Here is a 24334-nt window from a genome sequence, read left to right as displayed (position 1 = left end):
ATTCCTGCTCTGTACTACAAACCCAACAAGCTACCTCTTCTTATTCCAAACTGGGACTCACCCCCAAAGCTCTGTCAGCGTCCTGATGGCTATGGAAACAGGCAAAAGTCCCCCTGATATTAGGTGTAATCCAAACTTCTACCTTGTGAATGAAGCCAAATTATGAACAGAATTTCTGGAAAAGGAAGGTTAGTATAGCCTTGCAATTATTTATATGGAAATGGATCAAACTAAGTTCATTTCAACAATACAGTGTAATCACGATATTCTCAGATCTTACTAAAAAATACTTCACCATATTTTCTTCCATGCTGCAAGGAAAAATAATTCTAAATATATGTACAAGAGTCAGGGAGTGATCCCATCAGTACGGTATGGAGTTCCAAGTACAAGAAGAAATTGAGAAATGCTTAATGTTTCTGCTGTAGAGAAATATTTAATGTAACAATTCCTTCTCAAAATCAGTACATTAGTGTGCATGCTGTTGTGAAGTACTCACTTTCATTGCTAGGAAGGTTAAATTAAGAGTTATATTTCCGAAGGAGCTTCTACAGTAGTACGGTATAACAACTGCAGTATGCCACACCTAAAGAGTCTCCCAAAAGATTATGTAACAAACATCAGAACTCACAGCTTGGGGGCTATTTACCAGGTCAGTTTTCCAATACAAAAGTGCTAATATCACAGGTCCAATATGAGTGGCTTTTAGATCCAATATTCTGTACATACATTACAGAAATTCTGTCCTCCTGTTTTTTTCACTGCTTCACAAGCTTGAGAGACTTCATATCACTTCCCATTCATCTTCAAAATCATCAGGGTGAAGCAGAACAGAGGCATCATTATTTTTCTGCAAACTATGGGAATGGCTAAAGGTCTTAGTGAGGCGCTGGAGCAGAGATCCTGAAGTACTGATTGCCCACAGTTCATCTAGAGGGGTCACTGCAAAGCATAAATTATCCATCTTTTAATTACAGTAGCAGGTTCCAATTCTAAACACTGAATAACTAATATTTGGATCTGTTTTCCCAATTATACCCAGAGAAGGCTTTTACTAATGTGATAAAAGCATCCTTGGTGAAACACTTACAGCGTGTGCAGCTCTCCCTGCATATGGTCAGCTTGAGCACCATCAGGCAGAACTCAAAGCAGACATCACAATGTTTTGGACAGACTGTCATGCAGAACCAACTTGCCTGTTAAACGTGAGACATTCCCAGGAATCTTCTTCCAGTAGTCTCCTGCAGGATTCTTGTCAGTGATGCCGTATCGACGAGCAACATCTCCATTGGGGCAGCGTGCCCACACAGTCCTGGTACTTAGAGCCAGCTGGCAGGCCTGCAAACCTACAGGGAATTGGCCATGAGGAGGGAATAACCAGGCTTTCCTAGACACTAAATACACTTGCAGAAAATACAATAAAAGCAGATATCAAGACTGCAAAAGTCTATGTATATTTATATTTTTATATATTTATATATTCTTACATGAAACACTGGTGAACAGAAAAGCTTTTTAACTGCAGACTTGGTATTCCCTGCATCTATTGACCTTAAGGGTTATCCCAACATGGATACAATTTGTTATGTGGCCACAGCCACAAGCAATGTCCAATCAGAGGACCTTAACACGCTTTTGGAGCCTCCACTGTATGTGACTACCACATGGGGAATAAGCCAACAATCACAATCTTAGTTTGTCTAAAAATGGTTAATATTATAGACATTGTGGACTTTTGCCCCCACTTTACAAGTACTCCACAACTAAGTGCCATGAGTAAATGCAGTGACAAATCTTTAAAAAGCAGACAGCATCAATGCACAGTTATTTAGAAAGAAACAAACAAAATTCAGTTTTATTTAAAGGCAAGCCAAAAGTGTAATTAGCTAATCCACAACATATCCAGCACACAGGATTAGTAGAAAGATGTGCAAAATAGCGTAAGGTTTTTCTACCAACACCTAGGTAGAAACCTCATGTGATATCACAATTAAATACAAAACCCCATAGAACAACAGTCTCCTACTGCTTAGGAATTCTGCTTTAGTTTTAACTGAAAGGGAACTGTACTACTAACTGCATCACTGAGTGGCAGCAGCCTGAAATAACACAACAGAAATTAACAAAAAACCATCTTATTTCTCCCAGTTAACTACTCAGTGTTTTTAAGTAAAAACCAAGGTCCTCTTTAAAAGATAACCCTTATCAAACACTTGATTGCCAAAAAAAATACTTAAGCATCAATATCCGATTTAAAAAGCAACAAGAAAAAACAACTAAACAAAACAAAACCACTGAGAAAATGGCAGAAACAAGGAACTGATGCATTAATTTTTACCTGGTACATGTTCCCAGTCAGTGCCTACAGGCATTTCATCTGTAATTCCAACTCGTACGTGGACATTCCATTTGCTATCAATTGCCCACAACATCTGATCATTTGGACTTGAATGAATGCTGACCAAGTTGATTCCTACTGGCTATAAAAATTAAGCACAGTATTTAAACTTTGTACTACTGTATCTTTGTACTGTTGTAGCACTTGTTTTTCACAGAAGTACACAAGAGAAGTAAAATATTTACCAGATACTAAAGACAGGGAGAAATGTAACTGATATTTTATCTGCTATTGTACAAAATTATCCATTTTCCAAGAAGTTGAGCCCTTAGTAAGTACAAAAGCAACATGAATGACTGTATCATTACTGATAATGATATTCATATTTAATGTTCAGCATTCAAGTCTAATAATGCTAGTATTTGCTTAACCACTGCAATTCCAATCAGATACAGTTTCAATTGCAAGTTGGAAGAGGGAAATCTTCCAATGAAATACACAAAATGCAGTATTTTCCTCTTGCCTTACAGAAGTTTTCCTAACATTACTAACTCTGAATTTTATTTCTAAGCATATTCTAAAGCAGTATATTTTTACAGTCTGAATGTCTCCTCTTTGCAATGAAATTATGATCTGCCTTCTTGCCTTTACTCCACTCTACAGGAATACAATCATGGAACTCGCTGCAGAGCACTGCAGTATTGGAGCAGCCACACCTGCAGGAGAGGATCCACAGCACTACCTGTTGGCAAACACAAGCGAAACACAGTTCCCATTCTGTTCCCAGGCATGTCCTTACTCCACCTGCTTCTACAGAGATTTGCCTTAACTACTGTTCAGAAGCAGTGGTACTGACATTGTAACATTGGTATTTTGTAGCAAAATATATCACCCAATCAGGCTGGATGATTGCAAATATCCTGCAAAACATGTACTTTGAATAAAATATGCATATTAAAAAAAAAGCTTTTCTCCATACCAGCCTAATAAAGGCACTGCAGAAGACAGTAGGATGTCTGAAACACATCACTTCCTCACAGAGCAGCACTGCATTCCCTGCTTTAGCCTCATGGGCATAAGATGAATTTCCAGAGTGCTAAATAGAAGAGCTAGTAGCTCTCTGTATGCATAAACCTAGGGATACAGAAGCATGATCTGCATATATATATATATAACCCAGTCCCAAATGGGCCTTCTGTGTACATAACAGTTACCTGCTTTGGCTTTGCTTTTAAAATTCTGGTGCTGACTTGGGTCTGACCAAGCTACAACCAAGTCTGACTTGCATCACCAAATCAATCCTGTCTATTCAAGTTTCAAGGCCCTTGACAGATTGTCTCCTCATGTTTGCTCTCATTAGGTATTTGCCCTCTGTTGGAAGCTTGAGGCTGGTAGAGGCTTGATCAAGTATTTACCTGTGGTCAAAGTAAATTCTCAAGTGGCTGCAGTTTGAACCCTTACAAGTAAAGCCACTAATTGTCTTGGAAAGCACTGACTACATAGAATATATAGCTGCCTAGCTACTTTCAGATTGGTATTACACTACTGTACTGAAAAAAAAAATCTCAACCAACCAAGAAAAACCCCCAACCCCAAAACAACAAACCACACCGAAAAACCTCCAAACATATTCAAAACCAACCGACCAACCCATCAAATGCCCAAACCACACTAAAAACAAAACAGCCCAAAACCCCCTACAATTTTCCCATTTGGACTTCTGCCCCTTTGCTGGAAGTGATCCTTATTCCTGGCTCGGTTTCCATTTCTCCCCTCCATCTTTTATTTGCTTCTTTCTACAGGTCCTTGGCTCTCACTCCCCACTTGTCCCTGCTCACCTCCCCACACCGCTATCATGGGGCAGCGCCTCAATCCTGTGCAGCTTCCAGCTCCATGCCATCCCTCTCCACACTTCTGCTCTTGCAGTCCCATGTTTTCACATAACGGAGCTGGGCAGTTACTAGCTTGTGCAGGCTGAAGTACTACATGAACAGGAAACCTTTGCCTTTCAACTTTTTTTTGTATTTTATTTTTTAAAATCCACTTATCTCCTTCTTACCACGTTCTTCTAAATAGCCACCTCTCCCAGATTTAGGACTTTCTGCCACCTTTCCCACATGTGGTCCTTCACACCACAAACTGACAGTGTGTCTGCCTATGCCCTGCAATACACTTCAGGTTCCAACCAGGGTCCTTCCCAAACTGTGCCTGGACACCTTGGTCGGACTTCTGTTGCTGAACTGTTGGGATTTGTGTGCCTTGCTCTCCACTCTCATATGTCAGGATCCCATGCCTCTCTTCCACTGTCATTTGTCTAGAAGAGAATTCTCTGAGAAAGAGCTAGAGGAGTATTTCCATCCAAAAAGACTTACTTAGTGCTTACACCTAGTACCTAAGCCTGTGCATTACTACAGATCTACAGGTAGTGGAAGCTAAGAAAAGCAGAGAAAACACCCAAAAGGAGAGCCACAAAAGGAGTTGCATGAATCTCAGCTAAATTACTCCTGATACCACTGCAGGCTCAAGTGTAATCAAAGCAATTACTTCCACCCTATTCTGCAGCACCAACACGTCTAAGAGACAAAAGGAAATCATCAAATTCAAAGTAATGTGTTTAAAAGCTTGGCAAAATATTCTTCTCATTCTTTGCTTTTCTAAGTGAGCTCATTTCCTCCTTAAGTTTTTCCCTACCTCTCTGGGTATTTAACTTCCAGCTTCTCTTCCTTCTTTGTGTTACTTAGCTCTTTCTGATAACCTTGCATCAATACAACAATCTTCTTACTCATTCCTACTGTGAAGGATCCAGGCAATTCCTCTACCCCCTAGCTTTCTGCTGCAGAACAGCCAGTAAAGGACACAACTGACAGGACACCTAGTGACATCATTATACACAGCGGCTTTTGGCACAAACCAGGGACAAGACACTGGAAACAAATAGAGGCAATTCTTAGAGCTTGTTGCAAATGTTTGACCTCTGGGTTATTTTTTACCCAGAAAGCAGCCATCTACAAGTAGAAGTACTCTCACGCCTACCAAAGTAAGGTGGGTAAAATTAATTTTAAATTTTCTTGACACAATGTACTATCTTCTTGCAACAATCATGCTGATATTATCTCAGATATCTCTCATTTTCACTAAGTTCTAATTACCATAAGCATGCTTTAAGTAGTTTATAGTTTACATAACAGGAAAATCTCTGCAGCTACAGTTAAAGGTTATATAGAGTTCTCTCACAGCACTAAAGAGAGATATCTGTGCAAATTAATAAATCTGCTGATAACATTTCAGAGACTGATAACCATGAAAATTAATAAATTATTTCAGTGTAGCCTTTACAAGCTGGTTTAACTTCCAAAACCATTCATGAGATTTATATACCCTGACTGTGAAACATGTCCTATTTGTAATTTACTGGAGAATCTGGAATTTTAAAGAACCTTGCAGCAGTCTCTCAGCCTTCCTGCTCTGACGCTGACACACCAAACTGTTTATACATTTATCCATAATATTCATCACTGTGAGAGATCAACTTATTATGGATCATTCATGGATCCAGTGCTATTTGATAAAAAATTACAGAATATTGTTTTTCTATTACTTGTAGTGCCAAAAATTTCTAAACTCTAAAAATCTCAGAAGTCTGACTCTTTTAGCCAGTCAGATCTGAATGCAGATTCCCCATCCTCCAGTCTTGTGCCTTAGCTACAAACATCCCAGTCACTCTGTCTTGTGATATGAAGAATTTCCCGCCACAACCATACACTGCAACACTATCAACTACGTCCTTTTCAACATTAAAGCAATATACTATGAGATGTAGATATATTTGTTGTCTGCTACAAATAAAAACAACAAAAACCAGCTTGCCACGTCTGTTGAGAAAACAGTGTTGATAAAATGAAGTAAACTTGAAGGAATCACATAACTGGCAAATTGGTAAATGGTATCAAGAAACAATGTCTATGCTAAACATATTTAAGTTATCAAGTTGTCCATTAGCTTTATAATTCTGCGCAAGTTATTTCCTTTCTGCAAACCACAGAGAAGTAAGTTTCAGTGTAAGAATTTAATTTAAACAATAGTATCAAACAAAATCCAAAGTAAAAACTAACACATTCTCCCCACCCACTCTCCCCTACATACTACTCAAAAGTTTTGTCTTATTGGTCACAGCTGAACACAAATGGTTAAAGTTCCTTGTCAAGGAAGAAAGGACAAACACACGCACACAAAAAAGGCACCAGAACATTTTCCACGTCACTTTTCAGGAGCACAGAGTCCACGTACCAGCAAACCTCCATTATCTCTGTTCTGCTGCAAATATCCAGGATAAGGAAGACTAAACATAACATTATCAGTCTGTCCAAGCCCAATCCTTTTAATAACAGGTTGGTGGCTACATTCAGCACAAATGTTCTCCTTGCCTTCAAAAGACAAATCAGAAACACCTTCAGCTGGTCCAGGTCAGGCTGTAAGAAGGCCACATCAGAGATACTTCGCACACTCTTGAGCACTGAGTGTATCAGACGAATCTATTTTCATGACTAACAGCATCCAGACCCTCCTAATGAGGACAACAAACAAAGAATGCAGCTTAGAGAGACTCTCCCCCAGTACAGGCCTATTTACACATTATTTTCTGAGTTCCACTTAAATGAAGTCCTTTCAGGATTAGCTTGCTAAATTAAGTGCTGCTTTTTTCTCTGCAGAGAAGTTCAAGGCAATATACAGGAGCAGGAAAGATGAATTTGTGTTTGCTCTTCCTCGATGCCATGTGTTTTTCAGCAAAGCTGGCATTAAATTGTCAGAAAAACATAACTGTTTATTGTCTGTAAAACTGGAGCATTATTTTCCTCAGAAGCCTTAGAACAACAAGGACCCTTTCCCCTACTTTCTGCCTTTAGTGAATAAAGGGACAAAGGCCTCAGTCGGGTATTTCCAGCCAAGGAGACATCTATTGTGCTGTCTATAACTAGCACAATCTGAAAGACAAAACAAAGGCAAGGAGTAAATTCCTTGACCTCTCCCCTCTGTTAGCTCTAAATTTTTTATTCCAACATTTTTTTCCTGCAGAAACATGGGGAAGACAACAATATAAGGTATCAAATCATAGAAAAGAACAAACCAAACCCATGCAACTACTCAACATGTTCTCAGCAGAATCATAAAATACCTTAAAAATACTTAGTACAACCGTTCCTTAGAAGGAACTAAAAAAATAATAAATTTCATGTAACCACTTTAGAGACCATACAAACTCCAGGCCTACTCAGGTTTGCCCAACTGCCTTCTGGGCACTGTTTTATAACTAAGATTATAAACTGTAATGTAGGAGATAAGCTCTCTGTAATTACCACTACAGGTATTTTTAATAACATACTGAAGAACTGAACTGTTAGGAGAATAAAAATTAATTTTTTACAGAAATGTGTGTTAAGTAAACACTAAGTGCAAATTCCCACGAAACAGAATGTAGTTTAGCACAAGGTAATAAAAACCTTGTATAAACAAAGCTCTAAGTAACCAAGGCTTTTATTTTTTTTATAAACACACTTCTAATGAGCACCAGTGAAACACCCTCTCGTGCAGCCTATGCCCGTAAAGTGCATCTCTTCAGTTTTTGAAACTTAGATACCTTACCAAGGAGAGCAAAGCATTTTTTTGTGGTTCAGCTGTGACCAAAATGACAAAATTTTTTGAGCAATATGACAGGGGAGGTGGCAGAGGGAACCACCTCCAGGCAGGAAAGACACACAACCCAGCCCTGGGAAGGCAAATGATTGCTACATTGGTCTGCAAAGAGAGGTGGTTGGCACCTTGTCCGCTCACAGCATCATCATAAAACAGGGAGACAGTAATACATTATAGGGAGGGGCCTTCGAGCTCCTAATTCAAGGTCAAAGGGTCTGATGTGTCCAGCAGATATCCCAAGGTGTCTCCTTACCCTGTGCAACCACAGCTTGTACCTGCTAGACCATGACGTGCATCCTCTACCCATGAATTTTTATACTGTGGTGATTTTATTTTTAAATAGAGTAGCTCTGAAAAACTCTCAAAACTTAATGATAGTTGTAGTTACTTTATCTGCCCAACTGAATATTAAATGTATTTCTTCATCTCTCTGAAAAATAATATCAAATTCTATGTTAACTAATCAAAATATGGGAATATTGGAAGAATTGCAGGTATAAGGAAGTTCCAAGTCATGACCAAACTGAAGTATGAAAACTGACAGTTCTCTTTCCCACAATTGTTTTCAGTGTAAGCCAGTCTTGTCAAAAAGCAAATACACCACCTTGAGATCATGTTTCAGAAGGACACAGGAGGATTGCCTACTGAATTTTCTGGGTGTACCCCATTTTGAGCACTTCCCGTGATCTGAAGCTTCTGGTGCTGATAACAATTGCTATCTCCTGTGACAGGCCACACACATACTTTTCTGAACGTGGTGATAGCAATGCCTTAAAACAAGTATCAGAAGGCTATAACTCCAAAGCAGCAAAATACAGGGAAATACAGTGACAGCAGTTTTCTTAACTAGCAACATAGAGGAAGATAGTAAGCACTACACTCAGCAATGGAATCAGCATGAGGTCACTTCAGAAGAAATGCTGGAATTGCATTTTTTCAGCCTCTAAAAGCACCTTTTATATAACTCACAATTACTTAAGACAGGCATGCCTGTGAAGAATAGCACAGACTTGAACTTAAACATTATGGCATTCTAAATGAGCTAAACAAAAGACACATCTGCAGAAGCTTTGATCTTCTATACTTATTTGCAACCCACCTTGAGACAGCTGCTCTTACTACTGCCAAACAGCTTTTCTCTACATCATCTTGAAAAGTGCAGTCCTCCAGGAAAATCTTCTCCCTATTAATGTCTTCAGAGGCCTCACATCAGTGAAGATATATAGAACAACAGACTAGTTAGTCTGGTCTAGAGATAACCAGGCCTAATGAGTGTGTTACTTCTCCAACCTAAGCAGACTTTGGCTAATAAAAGACACTTCCTCAGAATCTCATCTTAGCATTCCAAAGCAGAATTCATATCAACTCAGAAGATGTCTGTGCAACGGCTGAGCAATGCAAGCTGGTCTGTGCTAGTGAAAACCACTGGACTTGGAAAGAATAGGCATGTGGATATTGCATCGGAAAGAACAGAGATATCCATGCCAAGTGTGTTCAAAAGTAGCATAGATGATTCTGAGGTTACAAAGTATTTTCAACAGAAAAAATCCCTTCCCCTCTAAATATTCAATCCTTGAAGATCATTTCAAACAAACCCTTCCTACATTTCAGCTCAATGGCAAAATTAAATCCTGAGGACTGCTCACCACTTTCTCCTCTAAGTACCACTTAATGCAGAACTGGCTTTAATAACAACAGAAATCTCACTGAGAAATGCAAAAGCAAGGCAGACGCAGAAGAAGAAAGTCCCCAGATCCACATTAAGTGTTCTGTAAGGTAAGCATAATTTTATTTAAATAAAGGAAACAAAACAAAGATGTTGACCACTGTTTCTAACAAGTCAACACCCATCCATAAGGCACAACCAACCTCCTTACCTTTTCTTGACCTACGTTCAATATAAGGTATTGAAAAGAAGTTAAATCTATCCTGTATTGATTTTTCAGAATTACAGATAATTTCCATTAATTTCAAATGGTATTTTTAAACATCCATTTGCTTCATAGTTTTAATAATTTTTGAATAACTGTGAAAGTATGAACAGCCTTAATTCAGTTTTTTGGAAGTCTGTGTGTAAGAAAAAAATAGCTCCTCCTACATCGGTAAGAACTTCTACTACCTGTAGTAACTTCTCTTACCGATGATATCAAGCTTAGAGACACAGTTACCAGGCTGTTTATGGGAAGAATAATAAATCAGAAGTTTCTCTAACTTGAAATACACATACCACAGGTGACAATTTTATGGCAAACTAATTTAAGCAGTGCTCATCTGCTGAGACCCTGGGAACTACAAATGATCAACTAAAGCTTTATGCAGTAGCCAAACATTTCCTTAAACAAACCCCTTGTACTCCACAGCTCAGACAAGCTATGTGGATATTTGAACAGAGTTCTGGATTTAATAAAACTGCTTTTTCAATTCTATTCTCTATGAAATTTGGTCACGAACAAAGAGCAGCAATTAAAGAAGTGACAATAAAATGTCTCAATCTATTTTTAGAGTAAGACTGATTATTTACAGTGAATAGATGACTAATCACTAATTACAAATACTTGTTCTGTAATTTTGTCAGATAAAGTTGTTTAGATGATAGATGCCTTAATGTAAATCTGAGAAGGTGGTTCTCAAGGCCAGTTTTTAAACTGTACTTGTGGGAAGTAAGAGTTTCTCAAGATGAGATTTTGTCTCACCATCTTTTTCAGAAGGTACCAGAAATCAAAGCTGAAAGGTTCAAAGAATTATTTTCAAACAGTTCAACTTGGGGGGACCTTTGAAAGCAATTTAAAGACTTTTACCTTTTGATTAAGCTCTACTCTTTAAAAACCTAAATTAGTCTTACAGTCTATACCAATTTTCTATTTTATTTTTAGTTATTGTTCCTTTAGGCCAGAAATCTGAAAAACATTAAATGACAATAAAGATACACACACATAAAAAGATACTCTATATTATCTATATAAATAATACTTTTTCCTGCTCTTTTTTTTAAATTACATTTTTTATATAAGTAAAAATATATATGTATATTGAGACAAGCTACAGCAGATGATAGTTTTATCCTGAATGTTAACAATAGAATGGAAAAACATTTTCTATTTCCTGGTCTAAAATAATTTAATCGAAGCATTTTGATCACTTTTGTCAATGTCCTTGAAGCAGCTTCCAAAAAGCTGCTTAACTACATAATTATTTTGACTTCTAAGACTGCAGAACCAAATTGATGAATCACAGAAAACATCTATATATAAACTACTACTGCTCAAGATACTCTAATGATGTTATCAACCACTTCTGAAGTACTGGATAAAATAAAAAAGAAGGAGGGCAGAGAACATATGTTATTCTTCATCTCAAGAGATGCTTCAGTAAGGAGGTACAGCGGGAAGAGTAACAAATGAGAATGGGTTTAGTCTTGATTTAAGAAAAAATACTGCATCACAGAGCCACAGACTGAACTCAAATTATATTCACTCATTTTAGCATGAGCAAAATCTCATCAAAGTCTGTGAATACCTTTGTGAAGTTGTGCAAAGATGGATGCTGTGCAGCTGCAGAACTCCTTTAGGAAGAAGTGACACCATAAAAGCAGAGTCTGCAGCTGCTCACAAGCTGCTCATGAGTCATGAGATCTGGGACAGGCAAGTCATATTGGCTCTGACATTTACTAGGGAATGAAATATCCATAGTTGGTTTTAAATTACGTTATTTGAGAGTGCTCCTGTACTTAAAGCAAGTGAAAAGCAATTTTGATTTCCTTCTTCAAACAGAAAATGGCTGAATCATTCACAAATACTTCTTACAGTATTTCTGTTGCTCTGAACATAAGAGCGAAGCAGCATGAACTGTGGCAAAGTCAGTTAAGGGACAGATAATAGTAAGGTGTTCCTAATAAGCAAATAGTGTTCACTGAAGAGTTCACTCTTCAGATATCATGTTATATTTGTTTTCCAAATACTAAGTTAGCATTTGGAAATGCTTTTAAAGTTCACATATTTTCTTATTTTGCATTAAGCCACTGCAAAAGCATGAATGGCTGGTCCTTTAATGACTTAACATGCTGGAATTGTCTCAAAACAAGCATGTAACCCATGAGTTTTCATCTTCTCTGCAAGCAATGTTTGAATTCTTGCCCTTTCATATTGACTCATTAAATTTGCCATGCCAGGAGCTGGCAAGATAACAGGAAAGGGAATGACACTGCTCTGGGTACCAGAAGGTTATAATTTTTGGAAGGCAACATCATCCAGCTTTGTTGATAAGATAATGGGAAATAATTTGATTTTCAACCTTGTCCACTTTCTACATAAGAAAGTCACTGCATCACATCATTAGCCACAGCAAATCCCAATTCTTGTAAACATCTTTGTATTGAGTAGTTTAATCTACTTCAGGGGAGGAGTAGAGCACCACTTAGTACAGAGAAAATAGTATCAGCATACAGAAACAGCTTTTTGGGCTATTCTCCTGGATAGACCTTTGGTAAGAAGGTACTACACAAGTTTAACTCTCTGTCTCTTGGCAAACTTAGTTTAAATGGAATGTTTCTTCCCTTTTTTTTTTTAAGAATACTGCCTTAATGGGAGATGTCATTACTGACACGTTCAATCTCCTCCTCCTGCTGCCCTACACCCTTGTCAGCAGGGACAACATGTTACAGATAACATCGGAAAGACCCACTTGCAGCACATCAAGAATGAGCACTGTAACCAAGTGTTTTTTGCAAGTGGTATTGGCACCTATTTATCAGCCCGTCCTGCTATTCTGCAAACCAAGGTACAATTTCTCCAGGACCACATCTTCAGTACAGAATTAGTCATCTAACCCATGCTGTGGTAACTGATGGGATGCATATCTGCAGTTCTCATTTCCCTGTTCCCCTGCCCTTCTTTGCTGTTACACCCTCAGATACACACAAGCCAACAACTGGGCGATGAGAGATAAGCAAAACTAAAAGCAAATTATGTAAAAACCAAATAAATGATTGCAACTCCACTGCCACAGATTTACTTCTATTTCTTAATGTGTACTTTTGAAAGTACCACATATTTCAAAATCTTTAAGAGAAATGCTGTAACATCATAAAATGTCAATCAAGTATGCAAACACATCCAGTGCTACTGTGCTAGATCAGCAGATGGTTCAGTTCAAGCGATTTCGTGCCAAGGAGTAAAGAATGAAATCAGTAGTCAGAGGTCAGCTCCATTACAGCAGTCCCAAACCACAAGAGAAATTACTCCCATTTCATAGATTAACTTGCAAAGTATTAGAGCAGCAATGAAAGCAAGCACTGTGGTTTAAAGAGAGATTAAAAAAGAAAACAACCAAAAACTAAACAACAAACAGACACTGGAGAAACAGATTTTGTCAGTTTTCTGTATTTTGCAAATATGCTTCCAGGTTACTTTATGAGGCTTCTTTCAACTCTGATCCTCCCAGCTGGCAGGTAGAAAGGATATAAAATTTGCTCATTCTGGTAACAAGGGAAAAGAGCTGCATTTGTACTGCATGCTTATGAATCACTGCATAACATGGAAAAGTCCCTGAATTCAGGCACAGCACCCTAGCAAGCATCCCAGACTCACAGAGGTGAGGAGGATAAAGGAAGAGGGAGGCAGGCACTTCAGCACCACGCCACTTGAGCAGAGGCTTCCCACACCCTCTGCCCTGTGCTGTTTGCCCATCCAGCCCCTTGCTTAGCACACAGCAGGTACTCAGGGTATAGCTCAATGCTACACTCTACTACAAAACCTGGCTCTACTGTCTTCCATGAATTCTAAAATTACTGTTTTATTGTTTAGCATAGAGCTAAAACAGCGGGTTACAAAGAATTGTAATCAACATTTTACCTGTATAGGTGGCTCGATCATTATCCATGCAGGAAGCATCAAACTTGGGTTAAGAGGTTGAGTTCCTACACGGAAATAAATGCCACCATTTGTGTCACAGGCCCAAACATGCTGATTTCCACAGGTCAAGCTGATCAGCTTTACACCACCTAATAACAAAGAGAGTATTAGCAACCTGGCATTTTCCTTTCAAATTCAGCAAATAATCAGAACTTGTATTTAGACTTCATTGTATTAAACAAGCTTTAAACACAGTCACATAAAAATGATTAGAAGTTAATACAACTTGTGGGAGAAAAAAAAAATCACTGGATACAAAGAACAAAGCCAACAGGTAGTGCATCTGTGAGACATTTCTCTCCTAAATCTAAAAATAAATGTTTTAGTCATAGGAGACTGCAATTTCTAAAGCACATTATAAATACACTATTAAAATAACCAAATTCAAGCAGGGAACCATTCCGTGATAAATGTTATCAGTACCTAGACAAACTTTCACATGACCTAACATGAACTCTTCTCTGTAGCTGGCCATGCTTGGAGACTTTTAAAGGTGTTGATCTGCTAATACAGTCAGCAAAGAACATTCTTAATGCCACCAGCATTTCAAAAATATGAGAGCACATGGGTTATGCATTTCAGTGTTAACATACCAGTGCCACATCTGTAAATACAGGAACTGATTTTCAAATGGATTTATATTCACCACTGTACATATTTATTACATCAATCTGAAATGTGCAGCAGTATTTTAACCCTGTCAGCACCATGAAAATAAAGTTGCCTTAAAAGAAGTGTGTGTTGGAATTTTGGTGTGCTTTATGCTTGGGTTTAGTCTAGATTCCTGCAAAGACAGTAGAGATGCATACCTGGTATTTTAGACTACAAAGAACTGCTAGCTAACTGTCTACTGAAACTCTTACTCTTTCACATTCATTTTAAAATAGCCATGTGATGTAATGTATCTAACATTTGATTTCCTTTTTTCACTCCGTGTCGGACAAAACAAAGCTAAGTAATGAAAAAACAAGTTCCAAAGAAAGAGGGACCCAGGCAGTACAGATCCACTACAGAAGGAATGCTCTGGTCAGACTCCAAACTAAAGACTCTAAAAATAGGCCTTGCTGGTTAATTGAACATCCCATGCTGCTTGGGATATCCCATTCTTGGTAACAGTTCTGTCTTCAGGGATGTGAAATCTGGCAACTAATCCTTGTAAAGTGCATCAGACGCAGCATTCCCTAAAGAGGGGCGTGGAATTTTATCCCACAGAGTTCAAGTTCAAAGTATTTATTTCTGCAGAAGGCAATATTCCCCATTGTTAGGGCTTGCTGGGGGAAAGGACAGGAAGCAACAGGACAACATAGCTTTATCTTTTAATTATCTGTAATAGTAAACAGATCCCATTAACCAAAATTATTTAACTTTCTGAATCACAGGAACATGGATCAACCTATCTCAACCCAAAATTTCCTTTAACCATACAGCTTCATATAAAAACTAAAATGACAAACAAAAACTTCTACTGCTTGGTATGAGAATATCTATAGCAACTTTCTTTTGTAGACAGAGGCTTGACTTTCAGCTGCAAAGCCAAAATCTTACTTAAAACCTCGTTATTTCTTCTAATAAAGCATGAGTTGAAGCAATGGCTTTGTCACATGATACCTCAGCTGTCAAAGTGTTGATCCAGACAAGCATCAGGCACTCAAACGTGGAATCACATATCACCTACTCGGCATAGCTGATATTATTTACGTCTACAGTACAATTTGATATTCAAAAACACAGCCCTTATGTAAATGTTTTGGGGTTTCTCCCTCCTCCCACTTACCGCTTGTATCTTAGGAGAAGGTCATGCTAACCACATTCACCTACTATTTTAGAGCAAGCAGCATGAACCAGCAGCATTGTTTGTTGTTAAAACCTAAAGGTCATTCTACTGTGTTTAGAAATCTTGACAGTGATAGTGGAACTCTAATCAAAATAATCTACTAGGTGCTACTCCCACTACATAATGTAAAAGGCAAGATACTACCAACATAATATGAATATTTCAACCTTAATGCTGGCAAACCCCATCACCTCTATACAGAATTCTGAACTGAACTTTACATAAAGTTGCTCTCACCCCGCCTGCCCTACCCAGTTACAGTCCCAATATTTCTGGAGTAAACTTAAACATACGCTAGAACAGTAACAATAGTTCTCCAATTTCCTCAGCCCCATTAGAACAAATAAAGGCTCTTCTATTACAGCCATGGATATGCACTTGTTAAGCAGCAATCTACCATATGCAATTAATTAGAGGAAAAATGCCTAAAACATTTTCACATTTCAGAGCTAACCCACAGTGACAGGTACAGTGGAGTGTTTGAGCATTTCCTGACCCCAGATCTCTGCTATGCCACCACCATGCACCACAGAGCTGACAGGAACAGCTGAATGTGAAGGTTGAACTCCCGAACTGCTGAAGTTCACAGGCCAGGTATTACAGCCAGCCAACACTAGTTACACTGATTTCCTGTATGAATTCTCCTGAGGTTTTCAGACAATAGCCAGAAGTTATTTATTTTTTCACTTAAACAGTTACTGTCTGAACTGCTGGAAAGCAGTGGTTCATGAGAAGAGTTTCAAATCCCACTAAGGAACATGAAAAGGACAGAGTGGACAAATCTATCCTGCAGGTCAGTAAAAGTAAAAGGCATCAATCAGTGTTTAACTATGGTTTGATGAGTGATTTGGAACCAATTCATCAGTTCTAATACTACTGGTATACAACTGACAAAAAAGTTAATTCTTAAATACACATTTTAGGATTTTTCCATGAAGTATTACAAATTATACACAAAAATTCTTTACACATGAAGCTTAAACTCTGCCAGCTGTGTCTGCCTTTCCTTAAACCTGAAGTTTAAATTGCTTTTCTCAGACCAGTCATGAACACTGCCATCAAAAATGGAAAAACTGCAAAACAGTTGAATTATTTTTAAAACGGTGAGAGAATGGTACATAGTCTCAATTTCCTTTATCTTCACTTGAAATAGGAATGCAGATCAGCATGAAGGTAAGAATGCTCTAACAGTCAGACTATTCAAGAAATAAATCTGATTGGAATATTACCGATGAAGTTGGCAAATAACCTAATTACCCCAGAGCAAATTCCAAACTGGGACTACATTTTAATGATCAAATAGTGGTCAACCACCTAAGCAAATGAAAAGAGCAGTTAACCAGCATCACATTCTAAGCATTATGCTGAATTATTACATCACTATAAACCTGAACATGAGTATCAGCTGCATCACTCATGAACGATGCAACTCTTGAAGCATAATTTTTCCTTGGCAGGAAGCTTTGATGACTCTGCTAAAAATGTGTTTTAACCAAAATTCAGACCTTTTTGCCCTAGACCAGGTGATTATGGCTGCACTGAGGTACAAGAGCCAGCCTAGTTAAAGCTGCTGGAGCCCCTGCACAGCACCGTGTCAGGCCAAGCCACCTCAGACTGACCATCTGCAAGATGCACTGAACACACACAAAGTATCCTGCAAACAGGAGACTTCTTGTGGCCAGGAAAAGGCTAAACAGAACACTCTTTGAAAGCCACAGCTGCTCCTGATGTTTTACAATCATCTGCCAGTAGGTACTATTTAATCCAGTAAATGTTATGTTCTGCATCAGTAAACTGGAAGATACTTCTGGGAAATACAGTATGCTAAGAGATAGTCTACTCAATAAAAATGTCATACCTAGTTGGGAGAGATCCAGTTTTGTCCAGTGCATCCCTGTTGGGCAGCTGGAGGAAAGTGTTCTGATAAATATCTGCCCAAGACTATCCAAGCCCCAAATGGCATCCTGGCAGGCCGAGTAGTGCACCATTTCAGCCTCTGGTGGCAGCTGCACCGTAGAAGGACGAAAATGAGGATTCTGATCACTGACACAAAACAGATCCTTGTTGCTTTGGCACAGCCACAAAAAGCTTCCTATGGAAAGGACACTTCTGTTATTAAAATAATTCCTAATCCACTCTGAGAAAGCTTACACATCTACTTTTTCTGAAAAAAGTGATCAGTACACTTGAAGGCAAAACTAAAGCCTCTTGGCTATGTTCATAGGGTAAGCCTTTTAAGTTCAGATACACATCCTAAGCCCTTATTTAGGCACCTAAATACACCCTTTCTCAAATAAAGGAAGTAGTAAGTGATCTCATTTGAAGAAATGTTTCATTTGACAAAACTAATACAGAGAAGACATGTAACAGTGCACTATCACCTCTCTATTCTTTTGCTCTTTTTTATCCTTGATAATAGCCTTTGAAAAGCAGCATTCCTTTTCAGCTCTAAACCCTTTTTTGCCACTAAAGCCACTGTACTTAGATAATGCAATTGCTAACTATTGTAACCAGCAGTTCAATTCCCTCACAGGGTCTCACTTTTACCAATAATGTGCGATTTTGCTGCAGTAACTGCACTGACAGGAGAAGCACTTGGTTAGTACAGGCATTCCAGCAAAGCATGCTCCAAAACTTCAATTACAAATTCTGGCAATTCATGCTTTGGCAGTTTAGGAAGTTGCTGCTCCTGAGGACCACCCATTTCTCTGCTGGATACCACTCCACACCAAAGGTGAGAGTGAGTAACATGTTATTTTAATCTCCAGTAGTTTTACAGACCTATTTCCACCCTACTTCAACTACTTTAGATCCCTGCAAACAGAAAAGACAACCAAAATCTGAAGTAATTCAGGATATTTAATTACTTACACCATCAATTCCACTCTATTTAAAAATCAGATATTATATGCCTTCACTGTTGATTAACCAACCTTCTTTAGATGAAGCTGTGGAAGCCAACAGAAAAATCCATTTTGTGGCAGAAGCAGTACCACGAGGCACAATATTATTCCAATATGTGCCTTGAAAGAAAGAATAGAGTAGTATTAGTAGGAAACTTAGTTTTCTATTAAAATATGTTATCAAAAATTTAAAAGAAATTCTATTGCAATCATTCATTAAATATATTTTAGACAAGATCGTATATGAAAATCTTTCAAGAAACTGTTGGGAGGAGAGGGAAACTTCCTCCTGACACCTACGTAAACACACACAGAGAAAACTGGGAATGCAGAAGAGGATAAAGAAGAATATTAATGGTCTTCAACAGGGGACCAATTTGGTGATGTGGTTGAATAATATCCTAGATGTATTGCTAGTTTTCCTAAACGAAGAAATGTAGCAAATCAAAATTCTATTTTGAGAACTGTAGCAAGAAAAATAAAGCAATTCCTCTATTAGCTCTGTAAAACCGTAACATTAGTGTCTTACATAGTCACACTGGCCATGAGCCCAACTCACTGTGTGAGATAAAATAGGTTCAACAGCTTAAGATTGCTTTCTTATCCCAGAGAAGAGAAACATGTAGGTGTTAAAAAGAGTAACTTGTGCACAGCTCACTGGCTGACAATGACTTTTCCATGAAAAACATTTCCCTTTAAATGAGAAAGTATTTAAGACCAAATGCTAATGAATAATTTAATTTAATTTTTAAACATATTAAAGCTGCTCTGACTTGCCATGCATAATTTCAGTGGTGACAGAGATGTAGTTAGTTATTTCCTTCTATTTAATTTTCTTAACTTAAAAAAATTAAGATGCAAGAGCACACCAACCTATTAAGTTTCCCTTTGCTACATGGAATTCATTTTTGCCTGAAGAGATCCAGACTCCACTGCCATTAACTCCGAGGAGGCTGGGCTGACACTGAAGCTGCTGTGACCAAAATGCCATTCGAAGCTTATCAGCCACCTTCTCCACAGGTGCCTGAGCTGCTGTTGCCACTGTGTGAGTTGCCTGGATTATGGTCTGGAACAGGCTGCACTGGTCAAACACTACATAATCAGTGATGCTGACCTGGGGGAAAAAGAAAAAAAATGCTCTTGATAATTAGTTAAGCTTTGGGGTGAACTGCACAATCTTTCACCAGAAGCTTTTTTAGAAATATTCAAAGTGTAGGAAGGGAAAAATAAAAATGGTACATTTTGAGTAATTGTCTTGCTAATAAGCCACAATCAATATTAAACACCATCTTACAACTCCCTTCTACCCAACAATCCATTTAGAAATCTGCATTCTAAGAAAGCCCTTTGTTTTAGGATGTCTCCCTCTGAAAACATGTTGAACTCTGCAAACTAAGAGGTGAATTTTCAATTTCTGAAAGAGAGAAACTTGTGCGGTGTAGCAATTCAAACCACATGACAAAAACTTGTATGCAATACTCCTTTGCAACTACCTCATGGACATTTTAATTCATAGTGCAGATGGAGGTCTAAATAAGCAATTGCCCAAGTTCCGTCATGGACAACTAGGCTGGCAACACTCTGGGATACCCCTCGAAAGGAACAAAATGCCTAAGAGCACAAAAACAGCAGCAGCTTGCCAATAACCTCAAAGCCAAGCTACTCACGATGCCCACAAGCAAAAAGGGATTATATATGCTCATAGACCAAAATTCTTGTAATTTAGGTGGCATGTAGACAAATTTCCTGTAAAACTGTTTTTGTACTCCCTTCTTCCCCACCCCTTTCTCTGGAGAAAACAAGAAAAGCTGGAGAAACCAGTCAGGAATTCCAAATCAATACCAGACAGTACTTGAAGTAACTGACTTGGTCTCATCCACATGAACTGTGGCTTAAGCAAGCAGCTCCACATGGCTCAAAGAAACCTCAAGAGAATGGAAAAATGCAGAACACATTCTTTTGCATGGTGACTTACTATTTGTTTTATCTAGCTAAGGAAAAGGATGGGCACTGGAAGACAAAAGAAGAGGCTGCATTCAGCAACCAGACTTGATACTCAGCCTCAACAGCATGTCCTATGACCTGGCAGAGCATTTCTTGTGCTCTTGAAAGCTTCTGCAATGCTGCTCTGGATGACCATGGGATGGTTTTTCCTCCCCTCTTTAAAACAGACCCAGAAAGGGATTTCAGCCATAGCCACACTGAAGTTTTAATATACACGATAAGGAGTGCTATAAAATATCAAGTGATTAATTGAATTTATTTTTAGAATCTTGTGGGGAAAATAACACAAGTAACAAACCCAAGGTAAAAAACTAAACTGAAAGTAAAATAAAAAAATGCCTACTTGCCACCAATGATTATCATCTCCTTGTGGTTTCTTTGAAACTATACCAGTCCTGAACCAGAGATTGCCATGGATATCCAGAGCCCATAATGTCTGCTGATCTCCAAGGGTTATGCACACTGGTTCCAAAGCTTGCATTTCACTGGAAATGCAAACAAGTAAAAATGTTAAAACCTTACTTCAAATTTATCTTGATGGTATTTTAAGAAAGCTATTATAATGCTAATAGTTTAACATGGTTGAACTCAGTGTAGCCAAGCTAAAAAACACATTTGATATCAAATTTTCAGTTATTCAGTACTTTATATTTTATTTGTTTAAGTAAAAAACATTCAACAACAACAACGACCAAAAAACCGTAAGTCCTTCAAAGATCACTCAAGATTTGAAACTTGGATTCATAAAAATAAAACTAAACAAACCCTATTTTGTTCAGTAAAATAAGCAATCAAGAGCTGTGTTCTTTAAGTTTTTGATAAAATAGCCTCATAAATGTATCTCCTCAGCTTCCTTGACCTGTTCCGAGAACAATACCTGCAGTTCAGGGACCACAAATAGAAAACTCAACCTAACTATGTGACAAAGATAAATGCTGAATCCAGGACTGTAAGTTTCCTGCATAAGTAAACGATTTTCAAGCTCAGAAAGTCAACAGGGTGAGGTGATTGTATCAGACACTGAAAAGGCAGCAAACAATGCTAGCTCTTTCAGATAACCTTTCTTGACAATTTAAGAACAAATAGTGACTGCTTTCTGCAATTTTAACACAAAGCCCAAGAACATGAAATGTACCTAAGGTAGGTCAAGCAGGTATTTTCATTAAACAAACTCATTAAAGTACATGCAAATTTCACATTTGAACAAAGACACAGTAGTTTCTTAGACTGTTCAAGAGCCAAGTACCAGGCTGGGAGGTAGCACAAGTTAAGGTTTCACAATAGGATATTCAGTAGACAAAATCACCTGAAGACAAGACTTGAATTTCTTCCTAAACTTGCTTCAGGCTGATGTCACAAGAGACACTATATTCTACATTCTCAAAGCCAGCAGTAGAGACTCAGTGCTTTTAACTTTATCACAAAGGAACTACCATGAGCCTAGGATCAACTACAAAGCTAAATACCAACTACACAAAATATTTATAAAAAGCTGTGGCTGGGGAGTGCAGAAGTGTTACCCAGCTGTGTGGATGACCAAGAAAATGCACAGATTTAATCTCAGAAGAAAAAAAGAAAAAAAAAACAACAACAAAACCTCAAAAAAACACCTCATTATGGCACAGATTAAAGAAGCAATATTTAATAAAAAAGTCACATTGACAGACGTTACAAAGATTTTTTTTTTAATTGTTCTCACTCTTTAAACTCGCTTCTGTTTATGACAATTCCTTTCATTACACAGCAGTCATTCACCTGACAGAAAAACAGCAGTTACTCTGAATACGTCTGGACAAAAACAAAAGGAAGGAAGGACAGATAGACAGACAGACAGATAGCTAAAACAGCTATATATACACACACAGAGGGATATATACACACGAGTTCAGGTAACACTTTTTCAAACATCAAGGAGTTCCAGCACAGTTATTTGTGTCATTCCTACGCCCAGAATGTCCCACTAGAGTTATTACCTGACAATATCACTCTTCCACTGCTCTCCTTCAGGACAGAAGCTGCGCACTCCCTCCCGGTACAGCAGGGCCCGCTGCTCGCTCAGAGCCCACACCACATTATTTCTGGATGTGACCTGTGACAGTGGATAAGGGCAGTCAACCTTTACTGCTCGGGCACAAGGACGATCCACACTCAGGCCTAGAAATCAGAAAATGAGGATTGCTTTACAAACTTTGGCTTTTTGCAACAAAAAGGAAAGAGATAAAGCAACTCAGTGAAAGAAAATGCAGAAGGGAATCTCCTTGACATGCTAACATCTGTCATTTGATCATAATTTCCATGAGTGACTGTTCTTTCTATAAAATATTAATAATTTCCTCTAATATAGCTGAGTTTACATTTTAAAAAATAAGACACTGCATATCCTTAAACATCCTGCACAGTGCATGTCCAGTCCTGTCATTTCTGTTCCTTTTCTCCCTCTAGTGTCAGCACCAGGAATCTCCATTTATAAAACCTCTATTAAAGCTGACAGAAGCATCAAAAAAAAAAAGCCAGTAATGGAAGAACTTTTTCCCAAAACATGCCAGGGAGGAAAGCAACCTGATCTGAATACTGACAGCAGAGCAATTACAAAAGAGCATGCCACAGTGTGTAGTAGTGAAAGGAGCAGAGAGGTTCTGGTAGATTTACAGGCAGCTTGCACACATTTCTACATCTAATTTCCAGGAACATGTCTTCTTTACAATTACACTGAAGCTTGATTTACACATGTGAAACTACATGGGAAACACTTCAGGAGACACAGCTTTTGTTTCATCTTCTCATGCTGCCAAAGCCAGTATGAAAAGACTCATCTGTATGATATTCTAGACTAACAAGAATGCTCATTTCTAAACCTCTGAGCACACACTTTTGTTATAAATGTTTCACAAGACAGTGGAGGGAATGAAAAGGTCCTGGAGAAACAATTTTCACTGGTTGCCTCACATTAGGAAGAGAGAATATACTGAGAATTTATTTTTTGCATCAAAAGACAAATTTGGAAGCCTAAGAACAGCAGAATGTAAGCTGATGTAATCAAACCAGTCTCTCAAAGGGAAGAAAAACATTGATTCAAACTTCCACAGAGCCCTGTATGATTAGTATCCAAAGTTCACTCTCCATCACCACTATCCATGCCTGTTGGCGATATGCATGTGACCATGGGCAGGCCACTTGATTTTTCTGGAACTACTACACTTAACTAAAAAAAATAATTTTAATAGCGTGTCTTCGAAACAGTGATGTGTACTTAAAACAGTTTTCTTAATCACAAATAATTTTTGTATTGTGCTACAGTAACTAAATCTAAAAGACAAATTACGAGAGTGCCAAAATTAAATTTTGACAGCCACTCAGAGATGCTGTCCCGTTTCAGCACGTCTTACACAGCTTCCCCTTAACCCAGTCCTCCTCTTCATTCACCAGTAATTCCTTCATCATGTTATTGGCAATTTTTCCTTAGTAACTCAGCTCCCTGTGCAAGCCCCATATGCCTGAGAGTCCTTCATACTTTTCTCCCTTAACTCTAAAACTAGTACTGCCATCCTTCATCCTAGCTCTTTGCATTTAGCCTGAATATTGATTGCATAACACCTTCAAATACATCCTCTTCTATTCACTGAAGGGCTTAAAACTAAAGCCATGACTTCAAAGT

General features: G+C 38.2%; 1 protein-coding gene across 1 annotated transcript in view; it reads right to left on the bottom strand.

Moving 5' to 3' along the window:
* Positions 1–24334, bottom strand: part of TECPR2 (tectonin beta-propeller repeat containing 2) — a 40776-nt gene that overhangs the window by 1202 nt on the left and 15240 nt on the right. Inside the window, 9 exon segments of the mRNA XM_017729099.1 lie at positions 62–942; positions 1197–1346; positions 2339–2480; positions 13879–14027; positions 17631–17864; positions 18706–18795; positions 19549–19789; positions 21023–21164; positions 22653–22833. Coding sequence (XP_017584588.1) covers positions 785–942; positions 1197–1346; positions 2339–2480; positions 13879–14027; positions 17631–17864; positions 18706–18795; positions 19549–19789; positions 21023–21164; positions 22653–22833 — 1487 coding nt within the window. The 3' untranslated portion in view covers positions 62–784.

Source organism: Corvus brachyrhynchos, unplaced genomic scaffold, assembly GCF_000691975.1.
Source record: "Corvus brachyrhynchos isolate BGI_N302 unplaced genomic scaffold, ASM69197v1 scaffold1, whole genome shotgun sequence".
Lineage (NCBI taxonomy): Eukaryota > Metazoa > Chordata > Aves > Passeriformes > Corvidae > Corvus > Corvus brachyrhynchos.
Note: the sequence above shows the minus strand (reverse complement) of the source record. Positions and strands in the feature narration are given on the sequence as shown.